At 37.5% G+C, this 23,005-nt stretch overlaps 1 protein-coding gene across 35 annotated transcripts; it reads left to right on the top strand.

Annotated features, from left to right (window-relative positions):
• Positions 1-355: 355 nt before the first annotated feature.
• znf740a (zinc finger protein 740a) lies at positions 356-22,154 on the top strand. Of its 35 annotated transcripts, none has more exons than XM_037975374.1 (21): positions 357-683; positions 2,630-2,795; positions 2,999-3,181; positions 3,623-3,769; positions 4,362-4,482; positions 4,729-4,812; positions 6,056-6,139; positions 6,778-6,861; positions 7,349-7,432; positions 7,873-7,956; positions 8,342-8,425; positions 9,003-9,086; positions 10,702-10,785; positions 11,127-11,210; positions 12,309-12,392; positions 12,825-12,908; positions 15,102-15,185; positions 15,620-15,703; positions 18,377-18,460; positions 18,864-18,982; positions 19,119-22,154. In XM_037975374.1, the coding sequence occupies exons 2-21, from the start codon at positions 2,751-2,753 to the stop codon at positions 19,284-19,286; spliced, it is 1,959 nt and encodes a 652-aa protein (XP_037831302.1). In that variant the 5' UTR covers positions 357-683; positions 2,630-2,750; the 3' UTR covers positions 19,287-22,154. The 35 variants fall into 35 exon arrangements, with proteins under 35 accessions (XP_037831309.1, XP_037831311.1, XP_037831312.1 ...); XM_037975377.1 differs by having other exon boundaries at positions 357-687; positions 3,623-3,739; XM_037975373.1 differs by having other exon boundaries at positions 357-687.
• The last annotated feature ends 851 nt before the right edge of the window (positions 22,155-23,005 follow it).

Raw genomic sequence — 23,005 nt, 5'->3', positions numbered from 1 at the left:
AGCCCAACCTTTTTTGGAGTTGGGGTTGTAATCAAATCTTCCTTGTGCTTTTGATGATTTTTTAATTTATTTATTTTTATTTTTACAGATAGTATACAAACTAAACCAAGTCACACACAAGAAACATAAGAATAGCAACAGCAAGCAAATAAAAAAAACAAAGTGAATAAACTCAGCTGAGAATACAAATCTTCGGGCGTATATTTAGACAAATAACACTAGTAGGAAATAATAACCTTCCAACAGAAAATTATAATTTGAGTTTATTGTTTAATTTGGTCAAAGAGCGACATACAAAGCCACCCTCCCCTCCCCCACCCCCAGTGTTTATCCACACGTCCCTGTTTTCTGTCATTTTAAGAGCTCACTCCCTTTTTCTTCTGCGCCTCCTCAGACGTGCTCTGAATCCCGACCGAGAGGCCAGGAGACCCCGGCCAAATGTTATAACCCGAGCCGCCGTCCTGTCTCCGCGTCGCTAATAATGACGGACTAACAGTTCTCCTTCGCCGCCGCAGCTTTAATTAATGCTCCCTGTTCGCGGGGAGCCGCAGGAAGATGAGCGTTTTCTCTTCGCCTGAGGAGGGTTTGCTGCTTGCTGCCGTGTGGGGGAGTGGGCTACATCCTGTGGCGTTTCCTGTGTTTGTAAACTAGACGGGTACAGAAAACGTCGGCGAAGGAGGCTGGTAGGTAGGGAGATCTCCTCTGCTCCTAAACGCTTTGTTGGCCGTAACTGTGCAGTGAGTGCTTCGCTTTCCTAATTTGTATAATCCATGCTCGGAGAAGGCAATGAAAGGATTTACACATTGTTCCAGCGTCGGCGTTAGCCAGTGCAAGGTGGCTAACAAATGTTAGCTTAACATTTGGGAGGGGGAGGCACTCGTAGCGACGGCCATCACGAATGTCTTTATTGCCCAGCTTCGTCTGGAACCAGTTGAGCTTGCGTCTTCAAGCGATTTAGTGGAGAAAGCATGAGATGATCCAGTTTGTGAGCTATGGCCTCCGTGTACGCAGCTATATCCGACTAGTGACCGGCAGGGATTGGTATTTTTTCGAATTTTGGCCTGAATATTACAGTGGGCGAGGGCGCCAGCTAGCTGCTAGCTTAGCTAGCTGCTGTTAGCCCGCTAAACAGCAGCAGAACTAAGGCTAGGTTTGGAGGCAGGGCGAAGGCCACTTCAGACCCTGCTGGAAAATTACATCTACTTTAAAAGCAACAGTGTGCTAGAATTAATGGATTTCCCTTGTGTTCATCAAAAACGGCTCAAAATAAAAGCTAAGCATGCTTTTTTTCTCGCCCCCCCTCTCCTGCTAATTAGCATGTTAGCGTTCATCAAGTTGACCACCGCTATGTTCGTGACTCCCTGGAAACTCTTAATTTGAAAATATATAAAAAAAGAACAGATACACACGACCTAAAACCTTGTAATTCTGTAGGATTTGCTCAACAAATTCGTCATGTTCGTGCAGTATATTGCAATAAGTCTTATATAAATGCGTTTGTGAATAGCTGTGTGGGCTGAGGCTTGGTTTATAAAATTTTATTAAATCATTTATGTGGCTATAAAAGTACTTGCACCGGACTATTTTTATTATGTTCTACTTATTTCTTGTGTTTTTTGTACGTTTTGTACTTTCTGCTTCATTACACTTATATGCAAGTTAATTTTAATATGAAAACTTCACACAACACATTTTAGAGCAACATTTTTCTGGTGCAGCACATTTTCTAAGATTGTTGGTGTTCTTATTTTTATGTTTAAGGTCAATAAGATAAATAACAAAAGGCACGTTGTAATCTGAGGCCCATCTGAGTTGTAAAAGGTTTTTTAAATGTCTAGTAAATGTTCAAAAATAGTTCTGTATCTTGCACAACAAAAGAGAAGTGTAAAAGCAAATTTCTATTCCTTTTTTAACTTAACATTATTTACCTATAATAAACACTTCAGATTAATTAAGTATGAAACTACATAGAAGTGAGATTAAACTATCTCTACAACGGTAATGCTTCAGTATTAATAATATAATGTTTAACATAAGGTTTTTAACTAATGCCTATTAAACCCTAAACTACTTTTTGTATGAGTATAAAAAGAAGAAAAAAAACTTATTGTAGAACCCAAAATACTTATTGCTTTTCTTTTTAATCACAAACCATTAATGGTACCACACGTTTAAGTCAATAAATAGTATAAATAGACATTTTATATTTCCGCAAAAGTTGTTTGGTTTGTGAATATCCATAACATTCGGATTGACTAACTAATGGTTGTACCTCCGTTAAAGTTAGTGACCGATGGGATTTGACAAAGTAAAACTGTAAAAATCTGACCTAATGTTCATGTGTTTGGTTTGACAACTTCTTAAAAACAGAGAAGTTTCAAATTAATTAAGATAAAAATGTCCTTTTTGACTTACTGATTTCCAAAAGAGTAGGAGAACTGAGGTTAAATAAACAAAGTTTTTAGGTATATGTTGCAGAAAGATGTCTTCATGAAAATATACTATTTTACTCATTTCTAAGGCTTGTGCACGCATTTTCTTGTTTTGTATCGTGTGACCATAAAGTCAGCTAATGAAACAGTTGTCATTCCATGTTTGTCTGTTTCATCCACATCCTCCTCTTCCTCAGTTTTAATACTAGATGAGTGAGGTGGGTGTGGCTTCCCACCAGCCCGACGACCATCCTGACTGACGGATCTCTGGATGACCTTGTCCCCACCCCTGTCCCTGCGCTCACATATCCCACAGCAATGTCACATCTGCCCAGCAGCTCAGTCCGCGACCATATGAAATGGGTTTGTTTTGACAACACCAAAGTGGTTACAAATAACTTTACATGCAGTCTTGTGTCACTCAGGATGATGTCGTTGATGACTGCCTTTGTCAATGCCATGCCACTGATACTGATGTCTTAGATAATAGCAAATTGCAGATATTTTTGTATATTTATAGTTTGTAAAGTGTTGCTCTTCTTCTTCCTTTTTTCCCCCCCTTGCAGGCGGGGCTGCTCGGCTGCGAAGCTGTTCTCTCCAGCATGGCCCTGATGCAGGCCAGTACAATGGCTGCTCCGCCTAAAAAAATGATGGCTCCACTTGGCCACACACCGCCACAGAGAGAGGGACCTGACCGTGCTCCCCAGAGCCATATGATCCTCCCGTCTGGAATGAGCTGTCCACCACTGGTTAGCACCCGCATGGGAAATGTGGCTTTTAAATTCTGTGCTTTTATTAGTCTGGAGGCTGCAAACCCTTTACTGTTATAAAAATTGAATGTGGAATATTGAAGAGCTTTATTGCAAATGGAGTTAAGATTTATCTTCCTCTAAAACAACCACAGTGTCCTAATTGAGCTTTGCCTTATTAATTGAGCTCTTTATTATCTTTATGTTATAGTTCTCTCCGCAAACTACTCTTTTTTTTTTCCCTCACATATTCAAATTATGACTCAGACAAGGGATTTAAAAGTGTGTGATAGGAAAAAAAATGCAGTTTCCTTTGAAACAATAAGTGACATCAACTCCTTTAATAAGTGGTCACTTCAGACCTGGTCAGATAGTTTGTTTACGGTGTTGAAGATGACGGTTCAGAAAATACGAAATAATTAACTTTCTCCTGCTCTGCAGCTCATCAGGAAGGAAGGTGAATTCCAAGCGCCCCGCTTGCTGGACGAGAAAGAGATGAGGGCCAACGAAGACATGCAGCAGAAAAAAAAGAACAGGAAATCAGTGACGCCCTGTAAAGTGAGAGAACAAGACGGAAGGGGAGGGAAGGTCGGTAGCAGGAATTACTAAATTGGGATTAGTCGTTTTTTTTTATTTTATTCTTTTTCCCCCCGTTTGATTTATCCTGTTTAATAAATGCCTCTTCATGCATGCCATTTCAACGGCATTTCACTTTATCTCGGCTCGTTCGTGGGTGCTCATTTTGTTTGTGTGGGGGTGGGGGGAGGAGCAGTGAAAAGATGTGGAGGGGGTGGAGGTTCTCTGGAGAGGAAAGGGGGGGAGGGGAGCGAAGCGAAATGGAGCACAATAACTGCTGTTGTGAGAATAACAGAGGGAGCAGTAACATGAGGGCATTAGGCCCCTGGAAGGGATTGTGGTGCATTTCTCAATTCACCGTTAAATAAAACAAAGTTTATTGTTATTTGCACTAAACATAATTTAGTATTTAGGTAACATAAAATGTCTAGTAGCGATCATTTCCCAGCAGTTTTTCCCAATTTCTGATTAGTTATTGCGCATTTTTCTTAACAAATGGGGACATTTTATTTTGTTACAATATACTATATATGCATACATTTGCTACACAATGAATACTATTAAGGACTGAGATTAAAATGTTTGTGTTTCCCGTTCTTCATAGGGGGTTGGTGGAGATGAGAATGGGCCTTCGTCCAAAGTGCAGAAAAACTTTATTTGCGATCACTGTTACGGAGCGTTTAGAAGCGGATACCACCTAAAGAGACACATCCTCATCCATACAGGTATGGCAGATGCTTGGAACAGCTCAAGTTCACATTGAAGCCAGAGCAGCTTTTGTTTACAAAATATTTTTTGAATGAATGTGAAAACGTCCTGACCACTTCTGAGTTGGACTGAGTCTAGGAGTGTGCGACAGCTGTGTGCTTTTTGCAATGGCCTGCTTAAAGCCTTGTTTGGTTGTAGCTTTGCCTCACAGCTGACTGGTATCTGTGGGGGACTTGAACTAAAACTGGTGCTCTTCGGTTTAGGGGAGAAGCCGTATGCTTGTGCCGTATGTGACATGAGGTTTATTCAGCGTTACCACCTGGAGAGACACAGCCTCATTCACACGGGTATGCGTCCTTCAACCGTACCCATATTGCATAAATCTGACTACGCATGTAGTCTTTCACATAAGTCAAGGAACAGATGCTGAAGATTCATTTTTGTCTGTGGACAGTAACCTCCAACAAAGCCATCCCCTAAGTCTCTTCATTTCAAAGTATAATGTGCCGTTTTTTATTTGTCCCCAACATCAGGAAAAAAAAGGATTTAAGTCAGTGTTGTCCACGAGTCCACAGTCCACTGTTAAAAACTCTTTTTGTCTTGTTTGTGAATTTTAACTGTTTTTGAATTTTACATTGGTGTTGTGTAGTACAATTTGGCACAGTTAAAATGTTTTTAAAAAACAGACAAAATCACATTTTAACAATATATTTTAAAATATCAAAGTTAGAAGCGTATTAGACATGCAGTTTGCATAAAACTAGTTTGTTTCTGGAAAAATAACCCCGTCTTATGCTCTGGTCTTTCAGGCTAATAATCTTATTTTTTTCTAACAGTTGTTTTATGGTATGTAAATACTTTGTGAAGCATAGCAGACAGGACACTAGTGATTTTATATTTTTATTTATAACCCTTTCTCTGTTGTCAACAGAAAGCATAGTTTTACTTTTTGCTCTTAATTACCAGAATATTCCATGTAAATGTGTCTTGTACCTAAATTGTCACGGGAAAGTAAAGATTTTTTGATAGTGGACTTGAAAAGGGACTCAAACCTGTGGACTCCAGTGTGCAAATTTAAAACTACATTCAACACAAAACAAGCAATACTTTCCTTTTTTCTTCTTTTTTTTTCAAAATGAATTTAGTTAGTTTTTAGTTTGTTTTGAAAAATCCCCAGAGACACAAAGACTATAAAAATAAACTTTAAGACTTTTGTTATAAAATGCATAGTTTCAGTAATTTTATTTCACCCTTTCATGCTTTTTTTTAAATTTAAGAAGTAAGCATTGTGGGTAAGTCAACTTCCTATGTAATTGTTCTTTCAAGTTAATCACTGCTGCTCCAGTATTCACAACAAGAAATGCTTTAAAATTAAATGAATACTGGACAGATTTACTAAATTACCTAGTTGATATTTATCTGTACATATCTATAATTGTAGTCCTTACCTAATTGAGCACTTTTATCTGTCAGCACTGCATCTGTCTTGTTTATTCCATTAGACACTACATTTCGTGATTCATTTTTTTATCTTTTTATCCTTTATTTAACAGACTGAATAGCTAATAATTTTATGCTCTGTGTGTGTAGGGGTGAAGCCGTACGCTTGTACCATGTGTGACATGAGGTTTTTCCAGCGTTACCACCTGGAGAGACACAGACTCACTCATACGGGTATGCGTTCTTTTACCGTACCCAGATTTGGTTAAACGTCATATTTTTTGAAATAGTTTCCCCATTCTATTTGAGCAACCGCACAAGTAAAACACACAGGCTGGAAACAAAAGGTTCTGCCAGTTTTATATTACAGGAAGAGACCTCAGATGTTCACACTGATATACACAGATACTTCTGCTCTAAGTTTGTTGTGGAGATCCAAGTAAAACTTTTAGTCAAGAACTTGTCAAGAACCATATTTATTAGGAAACAAAGCAATTTGTTCGTGCTGTAAATGATAAACCATTTCAGTACATCTGTGTATTTAAATTAAAAACTAAAGTTTTTTTTTTTAGAAAGTCTGTCGAGCTTTCTGCTTCAGGTAACCAGTGTCCCAGACATTTTCTGGCTGTGCAGCTGCTGAGATGTATGTATTATTTAGTTAAACCTCTTTTTAGGTGTTTTTTGTTTTGTGATGTACTCCAAAAATCTGTTTGTAAATGATTGCTCTCTATCTTAAACTACAGTTGGAAACTAAAAAAAATAAAAATCATTTGGGCTCCTGTGTGACCTGGTCGTGGTGACCTGGTGCTCATCAATTCGTTTTGCTACTAAACAAACGTCGTGGCTAATATGTTAAAAATTTGTGTATGTAGGGGTGAAGCCATACGCTTGCTCCATGTGTGACATGAGGTTCTTTCAACGTTACCATCTGGCAAGACACACCCTCACTCATACTGGTATGCGTCCGCTTACCCTGGTTTAACTTTTCAACTCAAAACAATGTAAATAAGTTTAGGATGATTAGTAAGAGTAGCTGCTTCAAAAGTGCATATTTCTGAGCCGCAGATAGATGTATCCAGGTATGTTTTGGATAGTGAAATCTGAAACTTAACTTTAGTCCTTATCTTAAATATGTGCATACAAAATGAGGCATCTGCGCGTAAATAACTTCAGCTTTTCCCCTGTTGAATGCTCTACTTTGTTCTGCGCAAGCAATACTTCAGTACTACCAGTTGTTAAACCTGGTAAAATACTACTACTAATCACAGTACACATAGAGAGTGGGAAAATGAAAGCACTCAGAACAGATGTGTTTATATATCTCAGGCTGTATTTGTGGAACCAAAAGAAGAGCTTCTCTAAGGGAAGAGTTGATGTTTATTTGTTGAAACATTCTTTTTTTTTCTGTTTCTAGTTCATATTTATATACTTTTATGTGTGTAGGGGTGAAGCCATACGCTTGCTCCATGTGTGATATGAGATTTTTCCAACGCTACCACTTGACAAGACACAGCCTCACTCATACGGGTATGGGTTTGCCCTCTTTTACTACACGAGTGCCCAAATACCCAGATTTATTGGTCTCCTGTGTGTAAAACAAAGTATTTATAAGCAGCAAGTTGTTTAGAAATGAGGCATATGAGGAGTAGCTCTTGGTTTTTGCCTTAATCCATAAACGCAGTATTTTTTGACAGCTAATCACTTTATTATTAATTTACTGCCAGTAAAATATCCCTGACTGGAGACCCATTTTGTTGGTTGTCATAAGTTCAGAAAAAGTCATTTCTAGCAAGATCTCCTTTACATGAATGTTGACAGATTGGAAAGAGGTAGTTAATGTGTTAATTTTATTTTACTTTTGCCATATTCGGATGCCTTTTTTGGCACGATTGGATACATCTAAGTGAGTGTGTCCTGTTGAGTTCATTGTCTTGGTTTTTACAAAATACTTTGCTCTGTGTGTGCAGGGGTGAAGCCATATGCTTGCTCTATGTGTGACATGAGATTTTTCCAGAGATACCACCTGGCAAGACACACACTCACTCACACGGGTAGAAGTTTTATTTATCCCTTTTTGTATTTTTATATTTATATTAGGGCTTCTGACATTTACCCATGTTTGTGTAACTCATCTCTACATGCAAAAGCTAAAAGATGATAGTTTTCTATATCTCAGTTACACTCTTGATTGTGAAAAATTAATTTAAAATACTCCTGGAGCTCTTTTCTTGGTATGTGATTGTGTTTGGTTACTATTTCTAGTTTTGACTCCTTTTATTCTGTTAGTAAACAGAAAATAGATGACCATTAAGATTAATGAGACCTTGTAGTGATGAAGTAATGAACACTGTATGTAAAATGATACATTTTGTGCACACATTTCATAAGAAACCTTTTTTTTTTTTGTTTCTAAAATTTGGTACTGTATGCGTTTAGGGGTGAAGCCATACGCTTGCTCCATGTGTGACATGAGGTTCTTCCAGCGTTACCATTTGGCAAGACACACCCTCACTCATACTGGTATGATTGAATTAATTGTTTCCCTATCACTGTGATATTTTTTCCATAACAAATTTAAACTTTTTTTTTCATTCATAAGCCCATCCTCCTACTAAATCCTAAGTATTACTTTGTTGTTGAAGTTTTTTTTCCACGACAAATGTTAATTAGTTTGTAGGCTTTGTTGGAAAACTGTCCACTGAAAAAGTGACTCTCAGTTCAGTTACCTTGAGTTTTCACACTGTAATGGTACCTTTTGCATGTGTTTTGTTGACTACTATACTGTGTTTATCAATATAAAGGCACATTACACTAAAAAGTATCTTAAACAGACGTTTCCTGAGAATTTGTTTGAAAAGTTAAAAATCTTTGCCAGCTGCAATTTGAACAAGCTTCAATAAAAAATTAAAGCAAACGATACTTTGTATTGGTCATCTAATTTGCCACCATTTCTGCTTTTTGGGCCTCTTTTTAGTGTAATGTCTCTATCATAATTTTATAAATGAAGCATGCCATAAACGGTCTTAAAGAATTTCATTATTTTCTTTAAGTTTTTAACTGAGTTGAAACCCTTCTAATGTTGCTGTTTTGTGTTTAGGTGTGAAGCCATATGCTTGTACCATGTGTGACATGAGATTTATTCAACGTTACCAGCTGGAGAGACACAGCCTTACTCATACAGGTACGTCCTCTTTCTGTTCCACTTCAACCATCTTGCTTTCCTGGCTTAGATTATGCATGTCCTGCATGCACATTAATGGTTACCTGGCTGCTTCAAACTCGAGTTTGTGTAGCTGTTTGTCACCACGCTTACAGTTGCTACTTAGTCAAAACGCATCTGTTTGGGTCTTTATAACCACTGGTATAATGTTACTTCCCCCATACTTTGTCTACGAAATGACATGACAACTAAAAGCAAATGTCAACTATTGTTTACAACAAGAATTGCATTATTGACAACCTGGAAAATATAGTTAGCTGTTGTAATTGTCGTTTGTCTTTTTAAAAACAAATTATTTGACTTTCCTATTTCAAATTTATACAGACATGAATCCTCTTTATCAAGATATTTGTGTAAAAAAAAAAAAAAAAAAAAAAAAATTTAATAAGTAATGCACAAACATTAAGAAGAGCATACCAAATATTTTAATATATTTTTTGGACGACTGTGAACAGACATGCAAACAGAAATCTATTCTTTTTTTGTTTGGATTAATATAATTTTTTCCCTTTTTTGTGATAAAAGTCAGGTGTTAGAAATATTAACAATCAGTTATCAAAAAAGCCAAACCACATTGTTCATATTGTAGTGAAAAAGTTTTGAAAATCACTCACTGTCCAAAAAGGAAAAAAATTTTCCAAGAACTTGAAAAAGAAAATCTTAGTGTCTGAATGGTTTTATTGTTGTGAATAGTGGTAGTAAAAATCGTGTGTGAGTGAATATTAGTACCTGATTTAAAAGGCTACAAGAGAAACACAATGCAGGGCCTTGTTTGAAATAAAAGGAGCTCAAAATAAGTTTATATTTAGACAAAATTTATTAAACAAACCAAAAAAACCTACATGCAAATTCTGACCTGACTCCCCACACAACTTAGTCATTGTGTCATTTCACATTCAAAGTTATGGTCAGGAAATAACATTCAGTAATGAATACATACTTATATTTGGAAACGTGTTATGTATGGATATTTGCTTTTTTTGCCATTTGTTTTTTTTCTTGTCGAAGCACAGCGGTTGCTCTGCAAACCAATGTCTAAGCTTGTGTTGAACAGTTGTTTGCCAACTGCCTAAAATTGTCTTAGCTACTGCTATCAGCGTGACAAAAATGATGAAGACCAATCTGTTTCTGAAATCTTTTTGTGATTTGTTGGAATCATGAACACAAAAGCATTTATTGGCATCATGTGAAAAACTGTTGTTGTGCTAGTTGGAATGGGCCCACTAGAGATTAGACCCCAATTGCTTGAATGGTCATTCAGTAGTTTTTTTTTTCCTCCCCCCTTTTGGTTTTGAAACGAGACACCTTTTGCTTTCCAGGTGGGAGAATTTTCTTATTTCTCAATATTTTCGTTTCCACTTCAGCACAAGACAATCAGTAGTCAGTCTTGATCTGGGATACGGAAAAGTAATTTCTAATTGGAATGGCAGATTGTGGAAGCACGCTGGAATTTCCAGTTCAAACAAAGCGCTGATAAGTGCAGCCAAACTTTACTAAAGCCATTAGTAAAGTTTAACGTCGATCATTTTTGGCAGTTGTTCCTTTTAACGCTAAAGTTGGTACTTTGTGTGTATAGGGGTGAAGCCGTACGCTTGCACCATGTGTGACAAGAGGTTTTTTCAGCGCTACCACCTGGCGAGACACAGCCTCACTCATATGGGTATGCCTCTGCCAATCTTAAACCAGTCACAAAATTAGGATGCTGCAATATGGTTTAATCTAATCTTGTATGTCTTTAATCATACACAGTTTCAGATGGTGTGATTTCCATTAGATTGCATACAAAATTCTTGTGTTGTATAAGTCCCCCCATTTTGTAATTCAAAACCAACTTATTTTATTGTACACTTGTAAGTTAAGACTTTGACATTGGTTATTAACCACAGATAACAATTTAGCTCAGATTGGCGCTTTTTTTTTTTTGAAGACAGACTTAGATTTATTTATTTTTGCTGTTGTTGCAGAGACACAAAAATAATTCTCCTAATACTCTGCGTTTAGGTGTGAAACCTTATGCTTGCACCATGTGTGACATGAAGTTTTTTCAGCGTTACCACCTGGCGAGACACAGCCTCACTCATACGGGTATGGGTCCGTGCACCGTGCCCATGACATTCAGCGTTAGGTCTCATTTTATTCGTACCTCGCATCAGAACTCTGCTTCTTCATATTTAAAGCCAATACCTCACTGGGCTGCGACTATTAGAGGCTAGTTGCTGGTTTAAAATTGTGAGGAAAATAAGCAAAACCTCAGTTGCAGTCTGGCTTAATTTTAAGTGTTTGAGACAAAGTGATCAATATTTATCAATATTTATTTTTTGAAAATCAAGGCTTATTTTTATGTGCACGGCTTGCAAAGCTGTATTCTAGGCAGCGCACATTATTTATTTGCCCAGTTCTGTCCATTTTGTACCCAACTTGGCCTGCTTTGTGCTCACTTTGGCAACCATCCCCATGTTTATGACTGGATTACACTTTTGACATGAAGATGGGCAGATTTGTACCTTTTTTTAATAATTAGTAGCTATATTGATAGGTTAGACCTTTACATTTGTGTCTGTAGCCTCGGATGTTTTCTGTCAGAGGAGAGCTCTAATTGCAGGCGTCAAAATACAGTTCTAACTTTCTAAAATTGTGGAATATAAATTGAGACTGTGTCAATATTGGTTTGAGATGCCTGTGACAACTCTGCAACTATTTTGGTGAAAAATACAAGTCACACAAATTGTTTTGAACTTCTTCAAAATTCAAGCGGCAAAACTCAGAGCTGCTTCAACTCATGCGAGGAAATGGAGAACCGCCTGCAAACCTTTTAAGACATTTTGGAGACTCTCTTGTGAATGTTGTTCGTTAAGAGGTCTCGAACAGTCGCAGCCCAGTGAGATGGTGGCGTAAGGAACATGTCAAGTGTAAAATCTGAACCGGGTGTCTTTGTTTATATTAGTCATAATCAAAACAGACAGAAAAGAGTATAAAAATTTATTTGCTCTTTTGATGTTTTTTAAATAACTTCAACATTATGAAATTGATAAAGCCACCATGAAGAGAATATTTAGGAAGCTTTGTGTTTTTGCATAAATTGGTCATTTTGTGTGGTTAATAACCAATCGTGTACATTTTTATTTCTAAATTAAACACTGAGAAGTGAGGCAAAGTAATATGACACTGTTACTTTGCATTTAGGTGTGAAACCTTATGCTTGCACCATGTGTGACAAGAGGTTTTTTCAGCGCTACCACCTGGCGAGACACAGCCTCACTCATATGGGTATGCGTCCGCCCACCTTACCCATGTCACAAAGATCAAACTGTATTTTCATTTTGTTCAGTATGGAGTTCAACAATCTGTGGTAGTTATTTATAACTTCTCAAACTGACTAGAAGGATTATCTTGAACTAGCCAGTCCTACATAATCTTCAAAAATGGAGCATTTATACTAGTCTAATTTAACGACAGACTACAGGACTCAAACATCATCAGCTCATGTGATGTGTTAAATTGTGGATTTAAATTGGTTCTTAGACCTTGATGTATTCTACAATAAAATTGGATGTTCTTAAAAATAAATTTGATCAGTTTTATTTGTGGTTAACAACCCATCAATTTCACTTAGCTAGTAGCTAGTTTATTGCCTATTGATGGATTGTGAACACAATACTCCATAAGTTTGACTATAATACCCTAATGCTCTGCGTTTAGGTGTGAAACCTTTTGCTTGTACCATGTGTGACATGAGGTTTTTTCAACGTTACCACCTGGCGAGACACAGCCTCACTCATACGGGTACGCCTCAGTGCACTTGCCCTCTCACAATTTATAGATCACCGTTTACGTGGTCACTGTTAGTGTCAGGAGCATCACCAGGTTCAGGGAAAATTTTACAGTGAGAGTTAATCTACACCATTAAAGCCCTATAAAATATGGCATTTTAAGTAAAAAGTTACCAAACACAACTTAAAGTATTACTAGAAATCACACTATAGGTTTCTCCAACATAAGATATGGCTTTTAATTTAGAAAAAAATTTATAATCTCAGTGCTGAAACATCCACAACCACTATCTGTATAATAATTCTCCTGGAAATGCACCAATTGTAGTTTTCCGTGTTGATTCTGGTTTCCAGTATTTATTTTATTTTATTATTTTGTAAAGCTCTAATTTGTCAATTTCTATTTTGGCCTCCTCAGATTTCTCTAAGAACTACTGACAGCATATAAAATAATTTGTCCAAATTCTTGCTCAATTGAAACCTCTTGGAAATGTTTTATTTTGAACATGTAATCAGCCCACCTCCCCCCTTCTAAAAGCCCCAAATGTAAAATAAATTTAATAATAATGTACAATGAAAGAAATTCAGATTCACTGTTAGATTGTTGAATCACTTTTTGTAATTGTACTCAAGGTAATTTACAGTGTAAAGTACCAAAATATTAAAACTTAGACCTTTGTGTTATTAAACTATTGGTCCTACAAGGTAAGCTGGATTTAATGTCTCATGTTCAAGTTGCAGCATTCCTATGAAGCAAAACCTTAACCTTTATCACTTTGCAAACATCTGCCCTCAGACATATAACTTTTAGTAGCTCTAGATAGAGCAGACATTTAAAATGCTTATGTTTGAGCCTTATGCTGATGCTAGTGTAAATTAGCTGCTGCGTTTATAGATCAGGAAAAAACAACATATTTTTGAGTATCTGCTGGTAAAGCTGAAAATCGGCTGATTCCATGACCTGCTGAGTCATCGGTGCATTCCTTCTTAAATGCTGTTGCAGTCATTTAAAACTTCTGATCATTAATAAGAAATTATCACATCCACACAAATGATTAAAGTGCTTCTAAACTGTTACCCTTAAAGTATTTTGTAGTGCAGTTATGTGGAAATGTTATGAACCATTGATATCTTACCTGTTGTAGATAGCTCCTTGAATGAAAGTTTCATTCTGACTGGACTAACGAGCTAACGGCTGGTCTGAACGGGACCGTGGCCAAGGTGAAATGCTGCTGCCGTTTACGTTGTCAGTTTCACATTATGTGGTTATTTATATCATTTTATTCCCGGATGATTTGCCAGCACAAATGGCAGCAGTGGCTAGCTGCAGCACTTCCAGTTCAGCTTCTGGCAGGACTTTAATAATTCTGTCAGAATTATTGTGTAATAAAAATTGACTTCGGTGTAAAGCAGTGGTGCCCAGTCCTGGTCCTGGAGAGCCACTATCCTGCATGTTTTACTTGTTTCTCTGCTCCAACACACCTGATTTGAATCAATGGGTGATTAACAGGCTTCTGCAGAACATGAAGAGGTGATTTAACCACTGAATCAGGTGTGTTGGAGCAGGGAAACAAGTAACACATGCAGGATAGTGGCCCTCCAGGACCAGGATTGGAGACCCCTGTTTTAGATGCTTCTCTACTTTGACACATCTGATCTGAATGACTGAGTGATTAACAGGCTTCTGCAGAACTAGAAGACCTGCTGAAGAGCAGAGAAACAACTAAAACCTGCAGGATAGTTGCCCTCCAGAACTGTGATTGGACACCACTTGTGTACAGGTTTCTAAAATGGTCTTTGCATGAACCATTATGAAAGAGTTGTTTTATGTCACCAGCAGTCCATTGTTGTTGCTAACTTATCGATCTGGTCAGAATTAAACTCCGTTTCTCAAAACGAAGGTCTTTTACAGAGCCACCTACAACGTGTAAGATAATAATTCACAACCTTTCCACAAAACCCCACTTCAAAAGATCTGACTTATTGCTTTAACGATATAAACAGGTAATCTCTGCTGAGTGAAGTAGGTTCAGTGGTTAGTTTTGTAGGGGTTTTTTTTACTGCCAAGTAGTACAACGGTAACATTTGACACTGTTTTGTTTTGCATGACTTAGCCAATGTGTGGTTAATAACCAATAATTTAGATATCTTTGTTACAGAATGGAAATGGGTAAAAAGTGATATATTAATACTACTTTGCATTTAGGTGTGAAACCTTATGCTTGCACCATGTGTGACAAGAGGTTTTTTCAGCGCTACCACCTGGCGAGACACAGCCTCACTCATATGGGTATGCGTCCGCCCACCTTACCCATGTCACTGAAATCAGCCTGTTCTTACATTATTGCAGCTTTAACTTCACTTCTCTGAGGCTTTTTTCCCCCCTGTAAATCTAAGACATATATTTCACTTATCATGCTACAGTGCATTGTGTGTAAAAGTAACAACAAAGCAAGTTTTGGCTTGAATAAGTGGTATCATCAGCTCATGAGATGTGTTTAGATGTGGAGTCATAATTTGAGAAAAACACAATTTATTGTTGCTGTAATTTTATTCAGACTTAAATTATGCATTATTCTTAAGCCATTTTTGACAGTTTTACCAAATAAAAGATGGTTAACAACCCATCAATTGTAAATAGAAATTGAAAGGACATTTCTGATTGATGGATTGTGAATCAAAATCAAAGTGCCTAAAATTAATGTGTTAATGCTCTGCGTTTAGGTGTGAAACCTTTTGCTTGTACCATTTGTGACATGAGGTTCGTTCAGCGTTACCACCTGGCAAGACACAGCCTCACTCATACGGGTACGCCTCAGTGCTCCTGCCTACCTGCTTACATTATGTACAGTACTGTGCAAAGGTGTTAGGCACTAAAATGTGCCAAAAAATCCACTTTTACCGGGTAAATTCTGTTGCAAAGGACAGAATCGGCAACAAACTCCATCCACAGCTTTGTAAAAAGCACCAATGCTCCTTTTAGGTAAACATAGCCAGGCTTTTAAGTACCTCTTTTTTTGTATTGCAAATTTTAGAAACTCTGTTTTGTTTGGACAGTGTTGTCGTCTCTTTTTGTGATCCAGGACAATCTCATGATGTTGAATCAGAACATCTTAGATTGTTGGCTGCTAGACTGTCCCAATGGTTCAGATGGTTCAGAACCTGTTTGGGTTCTCCGTTGTGTTACTTGATGAAGTTCAGTCAGATGGATTATTCAGGACTACTTTGTGAGATGAAACAAAAAGTTTAAGCTTTTTCACAGTACTGTCAGTCCAGTTGTATACTTTACTTTATTGTGCTACATGTAGGATAAAAAAGTAACATTTTATGGATCAGCTTATTTGTTCTTGGTTATTAAAACCATTTCTGTAAGTTTATAAAAGGTGCAAAGTAACACTTAATTTAATAATAAAAATACTATGTTTGTTACCCTCGTGCTGTGTGTAGTATCTTGGCATGATAATCACACATTTCTTTTGAGCAAATATTCGTTTGTAGACTAGACAGAAACGTGCTGCACCATAAGTAGTTTTAGATCTTTGTGAAACTTGTAGTGCAAGATTATTAAGAGAAGAATATTCCCAGTTCATTTTGCAGTTTCTAATCTTCTGTCATTTGTTTTTAGTTAAAAATTATAATTTTTTTGTTGGTGGTAGTAGTAGCTGCAAAAATGTTTCTTGTAAGTCAGTTAGTTTATCTAAAGATCACAAATTATTATTATTTTGACCTAAACAGAAGATTGAAGTGAATTATAACATGAGTCACTTCTGAATCAGCCTGAAAAGACAACTTCAAAATATTTTTTTTACCCATCATAACTCTGCTTTTTTTTCCTCTTTTGCTCACTTTCTTATTTTCCTTTCAGACTTTTTCTATATCTTGTTTTATTTTATTTCTCATTTATGACGGCCCCTGCTTGCATTAAATTAAGATCCTAAATTAAGCTTATAGTTCAATTACAGATACAGAGCTTTTAAAATATTTGTCTTTTGCATTTTATTAGCACATTCACAGTGCTGTGCAAGTGTCTTATGCTGCCCCTAAGATTTCTTAGTTTACTCCAAAGAAACTAGAATTTTTAATTTAACTTTTCAAAAGTTTTTCAAATTTTTTTCATAGGTAAATAATTATATTTGCTTCTTTATTTCTAGTCTACTATTTATTTATTTTTTAAGAGGGTCGTTTTCTGTTTGTAAGACCGTAGATCATTGACCTACGAATCATTTATGTATAAAAGTCCTCCAAACCGAAGTAATGAACCAATTTTTAGTTGTTTTCAGGCACTTTAATAGCTGTATGCCATGTGAATTATATATTATTTGTTTCTTTTAGTTGAATGAAAATACAAAATAGTTTTAATGACAAAATGATGTCACTAAAAGCACCTCGAAGATGTTTTTACATTGTCAAAGTGCTTTTAGCTAAAACTTTTAACATATATTGGCATGGGAAAAAAAGATGTGTTTGGGGCTGAAATATCAGGTAAATGGATCAACAGTAGTTGATTAAATAATAATAATAATTCTCCTGTTTAAGAAGGACTTGACTTTAAAACGCCTCATTTGAGCCTTCAGCAGTGCATCAGTTGACCTGTTTATTGGTTACCAAGGCGTTATTAGAAATATTTTCAGTTTAAGATGGATAAAGAAATTAAAAGAAGACACAAAAGCTGTGTTATGACATCAGACAGAGTGGCTAGACTGAAAATAAGATGGGTTTGGTTCAGGTTTCCATTTACATGTTTGAGGTCGAGTAGAGAAGAAACTCACCACCAGAGGCTATCAGTGAAACACGGCGGAGGATCTATCATGGTTTGAAGGACGTAGTGTTGATGATCCTGTCAAAATTCATGATCACTATCAGAATAACTTTCTGCCTTCAACCTTCTGGACGTTTGGACAATGTTGGCTTGGCAACAGTCTTTTATGTACGTGTTTGTTTATTTATTTATTCCCAACCATTACAATAATCTCAAACACATTAACCAGTGCAGTAAAACCACAGAGACACCGGACCCAAACATTACTGAACCAGCCGGGGATCATCTTGGCTCGGAGCAAACCAAAAGGCAGCCAACATCCAAATAATATCTTTGCAATGTATTTTAAGAGGCCTGGAAAACTACTCTTACAGATCACTACAAAAAAAATTATAAGAACACCTGTCTAGATGAGTTTAAATGATCGATTTTTAAGCTTTGAAATGGGTTTCGGCACATAAATTAGATAAGAGGTGGCCTAAGACTATTGCACAGTACTGTATTCCTGTGTTGGGCTATAAAATGACTCTCCACAGTTTAACTTATGCTCTTAGTTGCATGTCTGATCATAACGTTACTTCTAATCAAACGTAGTTACATTGTGCGGGACGAGGTAGCTTTCAGGAGTTTTAGTCCTCAGGGCTAGCTTGAGCTTAAAACTTGTATTTCTTTTTTTTTTTACCTGTGGGTGTTAGGGCTAATATGTTGCTCTGTGTGTGTAGGGGTGAAGCCGTATGCTTGTTCCATGTGTGACATGAGGTTTATTCAGCGTAACCACCTGGAGAGACACAGCCTCACTCATACGGGTATGCGTTCCTCCTACCGTACCCTTGTTTCTGAGAAAGGCAGCTGTGCTTGAAGGATCAAGACAAACTCGAGTTTGGATTGTCAAAATCATTTGATGGGATGTTGAACCAGTCTAAAAACCTAGAAAACCGGCCCCCAGTTTTGCGGGTGCCTACTATGTTGCGTAGATCTGGGCCATAACGATAAGAAATTCCACTCTGATCTACACATAATGAGTTGATGACGAGACCTTTTAGAGAAACAGGTTTTTGAAAGATGTTTGAAATTTAGACTTTTTTTTCCAACTGTTTCTAAGCGTTGGAAAGTTTATTTTGAAAAAAAAAAAGTTTATAATTGCACACGTTTGTTGTTTTCGACACTCTAAAATTGATGCATTGACTGTGTATTTGTGTGCTCTTTTAGGAGAGAAGCCATTTGCATGTGACATGTGTGATATGAGGTTTATTCAGCGCTACCACCTGGAGAGACACAAGCGTGTCCACAGTGGGGAGAAGCCTTATCAGTGCGAAAGGTGCCAGCAGGTAAGCGCAAACAATCTCCAGCCACTTCTTCTCGGTTCGAAACAGAATTCACGTGAAATGTTCAGCACGTTCGGCGGTGGTCGTTTGTTTTCCCAAAGACCTGATTCATGTGTTCGATTTGTGTCCCCCCCTGAAGAATTTTTCCCGCACAGACCGGCTGCTGCGACATCGGCGGTTGTGCCAGGGTCGCAGCGTCCCCAAAGTAGAGAGCCAACCGTGCTGCGAGCCCCGCCCGTACCCCCAGGAGCCCCCGCCCCCGACCTGGAGCCCCCTGCACCCTCCCCCGGGGCGGCTGGCAGTCTGACATTCCGCCTTTTCCGCATCCACAACTCCACCGGAGACGGGACGAGCCACACAGGGTTTTCTCCTCCCACCTCTGTGCTGGGTGGCGCCACATTCTAGCACAGACTGATCTCACAGCTCCAGTCCTGGGATTAATGACGACAGTGGGACATTTGTGTTTTTTGGTTAACTTTTTACTGTGTTCCCCCTCTTTCTTTCTTGTTATTTTCTAAGATGAGACATTTCTGTGATGAACAGTGGTCCTGTTTTGTACTAAATCATTTTTTCCCCCCTTTTTCAAAAAGAAAAAAGAAAAAATGTTTTTACTGTTAACAAAAATCAGTTGGTGGTACTTTGGGGGGGATGAACTGGCTATTGTTTGTCCTTCTGTATTTGTGAACAATTGGTGAAGAAAAGTATTTGAGCTGCTTTAGCTTTTTTTGTTTTGTTTTTTTTAAATGGTCCATTTTGGCTTTAAAAAACTGTCACTCAGGTTAAAATGATTAAAACTGAACCTTCCCTCCAATCAAGTGCAGAAACTCCTCAGACGTGTCTCTTGTGGACAAGAGTTTGCGAAGACGCCTCTCCTCACTGGGACATTTTAACTCAAGTCTGGGAGAAATGCGATTTGATGCGTCAGCTTTTTTTTGATTATATCACCAGGAGGGGCCGACGTCCAGTTTTAATGATTCCTTTGTGTAAATAATTAAACTATGAGACTTGAGTGGGTCTTTTTATGCACAAAATGGGCCAAAAAATATACTTTAAAATGGACTTTGGTTCAAAGACAGTTTGTTGCCACTGTTGCAGTTGAGACTTGAGAGAACCTGAGGAACTGTGTGATATATATAAAAACAACAACAAAAAAAACATCCTAAATATGTGTAAAACGGGAACTTCCTGGACGGTGAGTGGCCTTCCTGCATTGAACTACGTGCCAGACGTGAAGGCGTGCGTGTGTGTGTGTGTCAATAGCAGCTCCGATTGCGTTTCTTCCAAAAGCGATGGCGTTCGTGCTGCGGCGTGTGAATACAGAGATCTCCAGTGCTGTCACAGAAAAATGTCACTCCTAGTGTTACCCATGAATCACTTCCTGATGTAAACAGATGCAGGTCGGCCACTTGTAGTCCCACTGTTGTGTTTGTACAGATTGTCACATTGTGAGATAACAGTATACAAAATCTTGTGGCCTTAGTATGTTTTTTTTTTCTCCTTTTTTTTTTTTTGCCATTTTCAGCTATTTTATTATTGTGACTCGGATTTATTTACAAGCCTTTCACCATCATATTCTGTTTTCTTTTTCCCTCAATTGTTTTTTTTCTTTCAAAGCCGTCATGGTTATTGAATGTTGATGGCTTCAGTGGCGCTAAAAGAGGCCGCTTCTTCTGAGAAGTGGTGGAAATGGACACTTTTGGTCATTGTTACCGCTAACATTGTAACACGGTGTGTAATCCCGAAGGCGTCCCATTGGCCCTCGGGTCAGTCCTCGTGAGAAGTTGGTCGTGTTTCGGCCGCAGCAGGGTCGACACCGCTGCTCTGCTGCGCACTAACAATTGCCTTTTCATCCAGATGTTGATGTGGTCGGTGTGTAAAGGTGGACGTCTTTCACGTCAACGGGTTTAACCTTAAGTTGGAGGAGGAAGTTTTAATGAAGGGTTTCTTTTCCCTGTGACGAACTGATGGAAATCCTTCACAGCAGAGGTTTATTGGAGCTGCATCGCTTCTTGTTGGATTTCTCGAACTTTGACCCTTTCTGTTACAAACGAGTTTGCGTTCGGTGCTTGAATTGGGAGCTTAATCTACAGGCGTCTGCAGATGTATCATACTAAGTTTTTGTAATTTTCCTTTTAAAGCCTGTTACTAAATTTGGAGATCCACATTTTATATGTGGGGTGGAGGGGGGATGAAGTAGAATACTGAGTTGAAGTGAAATTTTACAAAAAACAAAAGTTGTACAGGAAGATTTTTGTAAAGTGATAAACTTGAACAGATTCAGTTTTTAGGGGACTGGATTACAGTTCGGACTTGGCAACAAAAAGGGGTCGAGTTTAAGAAATGCAATAATTAGCTTCGGAAACACTAATCCCAACCTGTGGAGGTGTGTGCACAAAAAGGCAAAAGGGCAATACAGTTTGTAGATCTTGTCACTTAATACCTGTCATTTATTTTTATTTTTTTGTAGTATTATCATTCTCATTGTTAAAATGCAATAGAAGTTTTGATTGTGTATTATACAACTGAGTTTAATTTGTTTCCAGACAGATGAAAGGATTTGTCTTTCTCATTGCTTTTTAATGATCATTTCATGGACCTTTTTTTTTTCTTTTTTAATTATTATTACAAAATTTTACACTGGAGTGAATGGAAAAAGACAAAAAAAAAGATTTTTTTTTTTTCCTTCAATCTGTACTAGATTTTAGGTTTTAGACAAAGCCTTTTTTCTGCTTAACTTGACCCAGAAGGTGAACAGAACCGTTTTGGATCAGTACTGTTGGGAGCCCAGTATGTTCTGTCATTTTGACATTAGAGGACGTAGTACCACAGGAAAATGTTTTGCTTTCTTATACAAAGTCCCTGGTATTTGTAGTAAATTATATTGATAATGGTATTAGATGAACAACAGCATAACAGTAGCTATCACAGATTAGTTGTTTTCTTTATTAGTCTTGCATGCAGAGTTATGGTCCTCAGTTAAGATAGGATCTTGATATTGATTATTTTGTGTAGGAAAAAGAGTGCATAAAGAATAACTTCCTAAAAACGATGTTACAATGATTATTGTAAAATGGGCTTACTAATATGTACCCTTGTGATCCAATTAGTTTCAACTGTATGAAAATCAGAGGAGAGGCTTCTTACTATTATGCTAAAATAAAGAATTTGTAAAGGACTTGTATGTTTTGTTAATCCAAGTGTGAAGGAACAATGTAGCGATATAATATGTTTTCATAATTCCACTTTTTATCATAAAACAGACACCCTTCTTACTGTTTACATGTTATAAAGTTCACATAAAAAAATCGATGCACGGTTTACCCTACATTAGTTAAATAAGTGATAAGTTAGTGCTGATTTATTGTTTGCTTCATGAACACTGTAACCACATGTTGGATCTAAAAACAAAGTTGACAATTCTCCAAAGTTCATTGAACACAACACTGACATTTTGATCCCAACCTTTACTGCTGTAAAGTTCTGTAATCTGGACTCCACTGACAGATGGAACAACGTAGTCAGAGGAATAACCCTTTGAGTACTTGTTGAGGATCACTCTCAGCTACTACCACACCAAATTTTAATGCAATATCTGTAAAATGGTCCAAGCTAAAGTCACTTTTGTGTCGCCCTCTTGAGTCAGACTGACTCCAAAATTTAATCACTTGCAGATGTACATCCAATGATTACATTCTGAAAGTTTCATTAAAATCCATCCAGTAGTTCATGAGATATTTTGTTAACAGACAGGCTTGACCACAGCAATCAATGCCGAACTTTTAAAGAAATGTCAGGCAGGATTGGTTAGTGCTCCAAGTATGTATTGGGGCTGAGTCTCAGCTTCTTCTGCACCAAACTTTAGCTCAGTGTTTGTTGAATTACCTGAGCTATTGCCATTTTGTTGACTACTTTTCATTAAAGTCTTTCGGGTGGTTATGAGGTAATTTGCCAACACAAACACACACTCAGGCACAAACATCATTGTCTATTTGTGTTCAGCTTTTATTCTAGTCACAAAAAAAAATG

The sequence above is a fragment of the Kryptolebias marmoratus genome, linkage group LG4 (genome assembly GCF_001649575.2).
Source record: "Kryptolebias marmoratus isolate JLee-2015 linkage group LG4, ASM164957v2, whole genome shotgun sequence".
Classification (NCBI taxonomy): domain Eukaryota; kingdom Metazoa; phylum Chordata; class Actinopteri; order Cyprinodontiformes; family Rivulidae; genus Kryptolebias; species Kryptolebias marmoratus.
The sequence above is the reverse complement of the archived record's forward strand: the minus strand, read 5'-3'. Positions and strand labels throughout refer to the sequence as shown.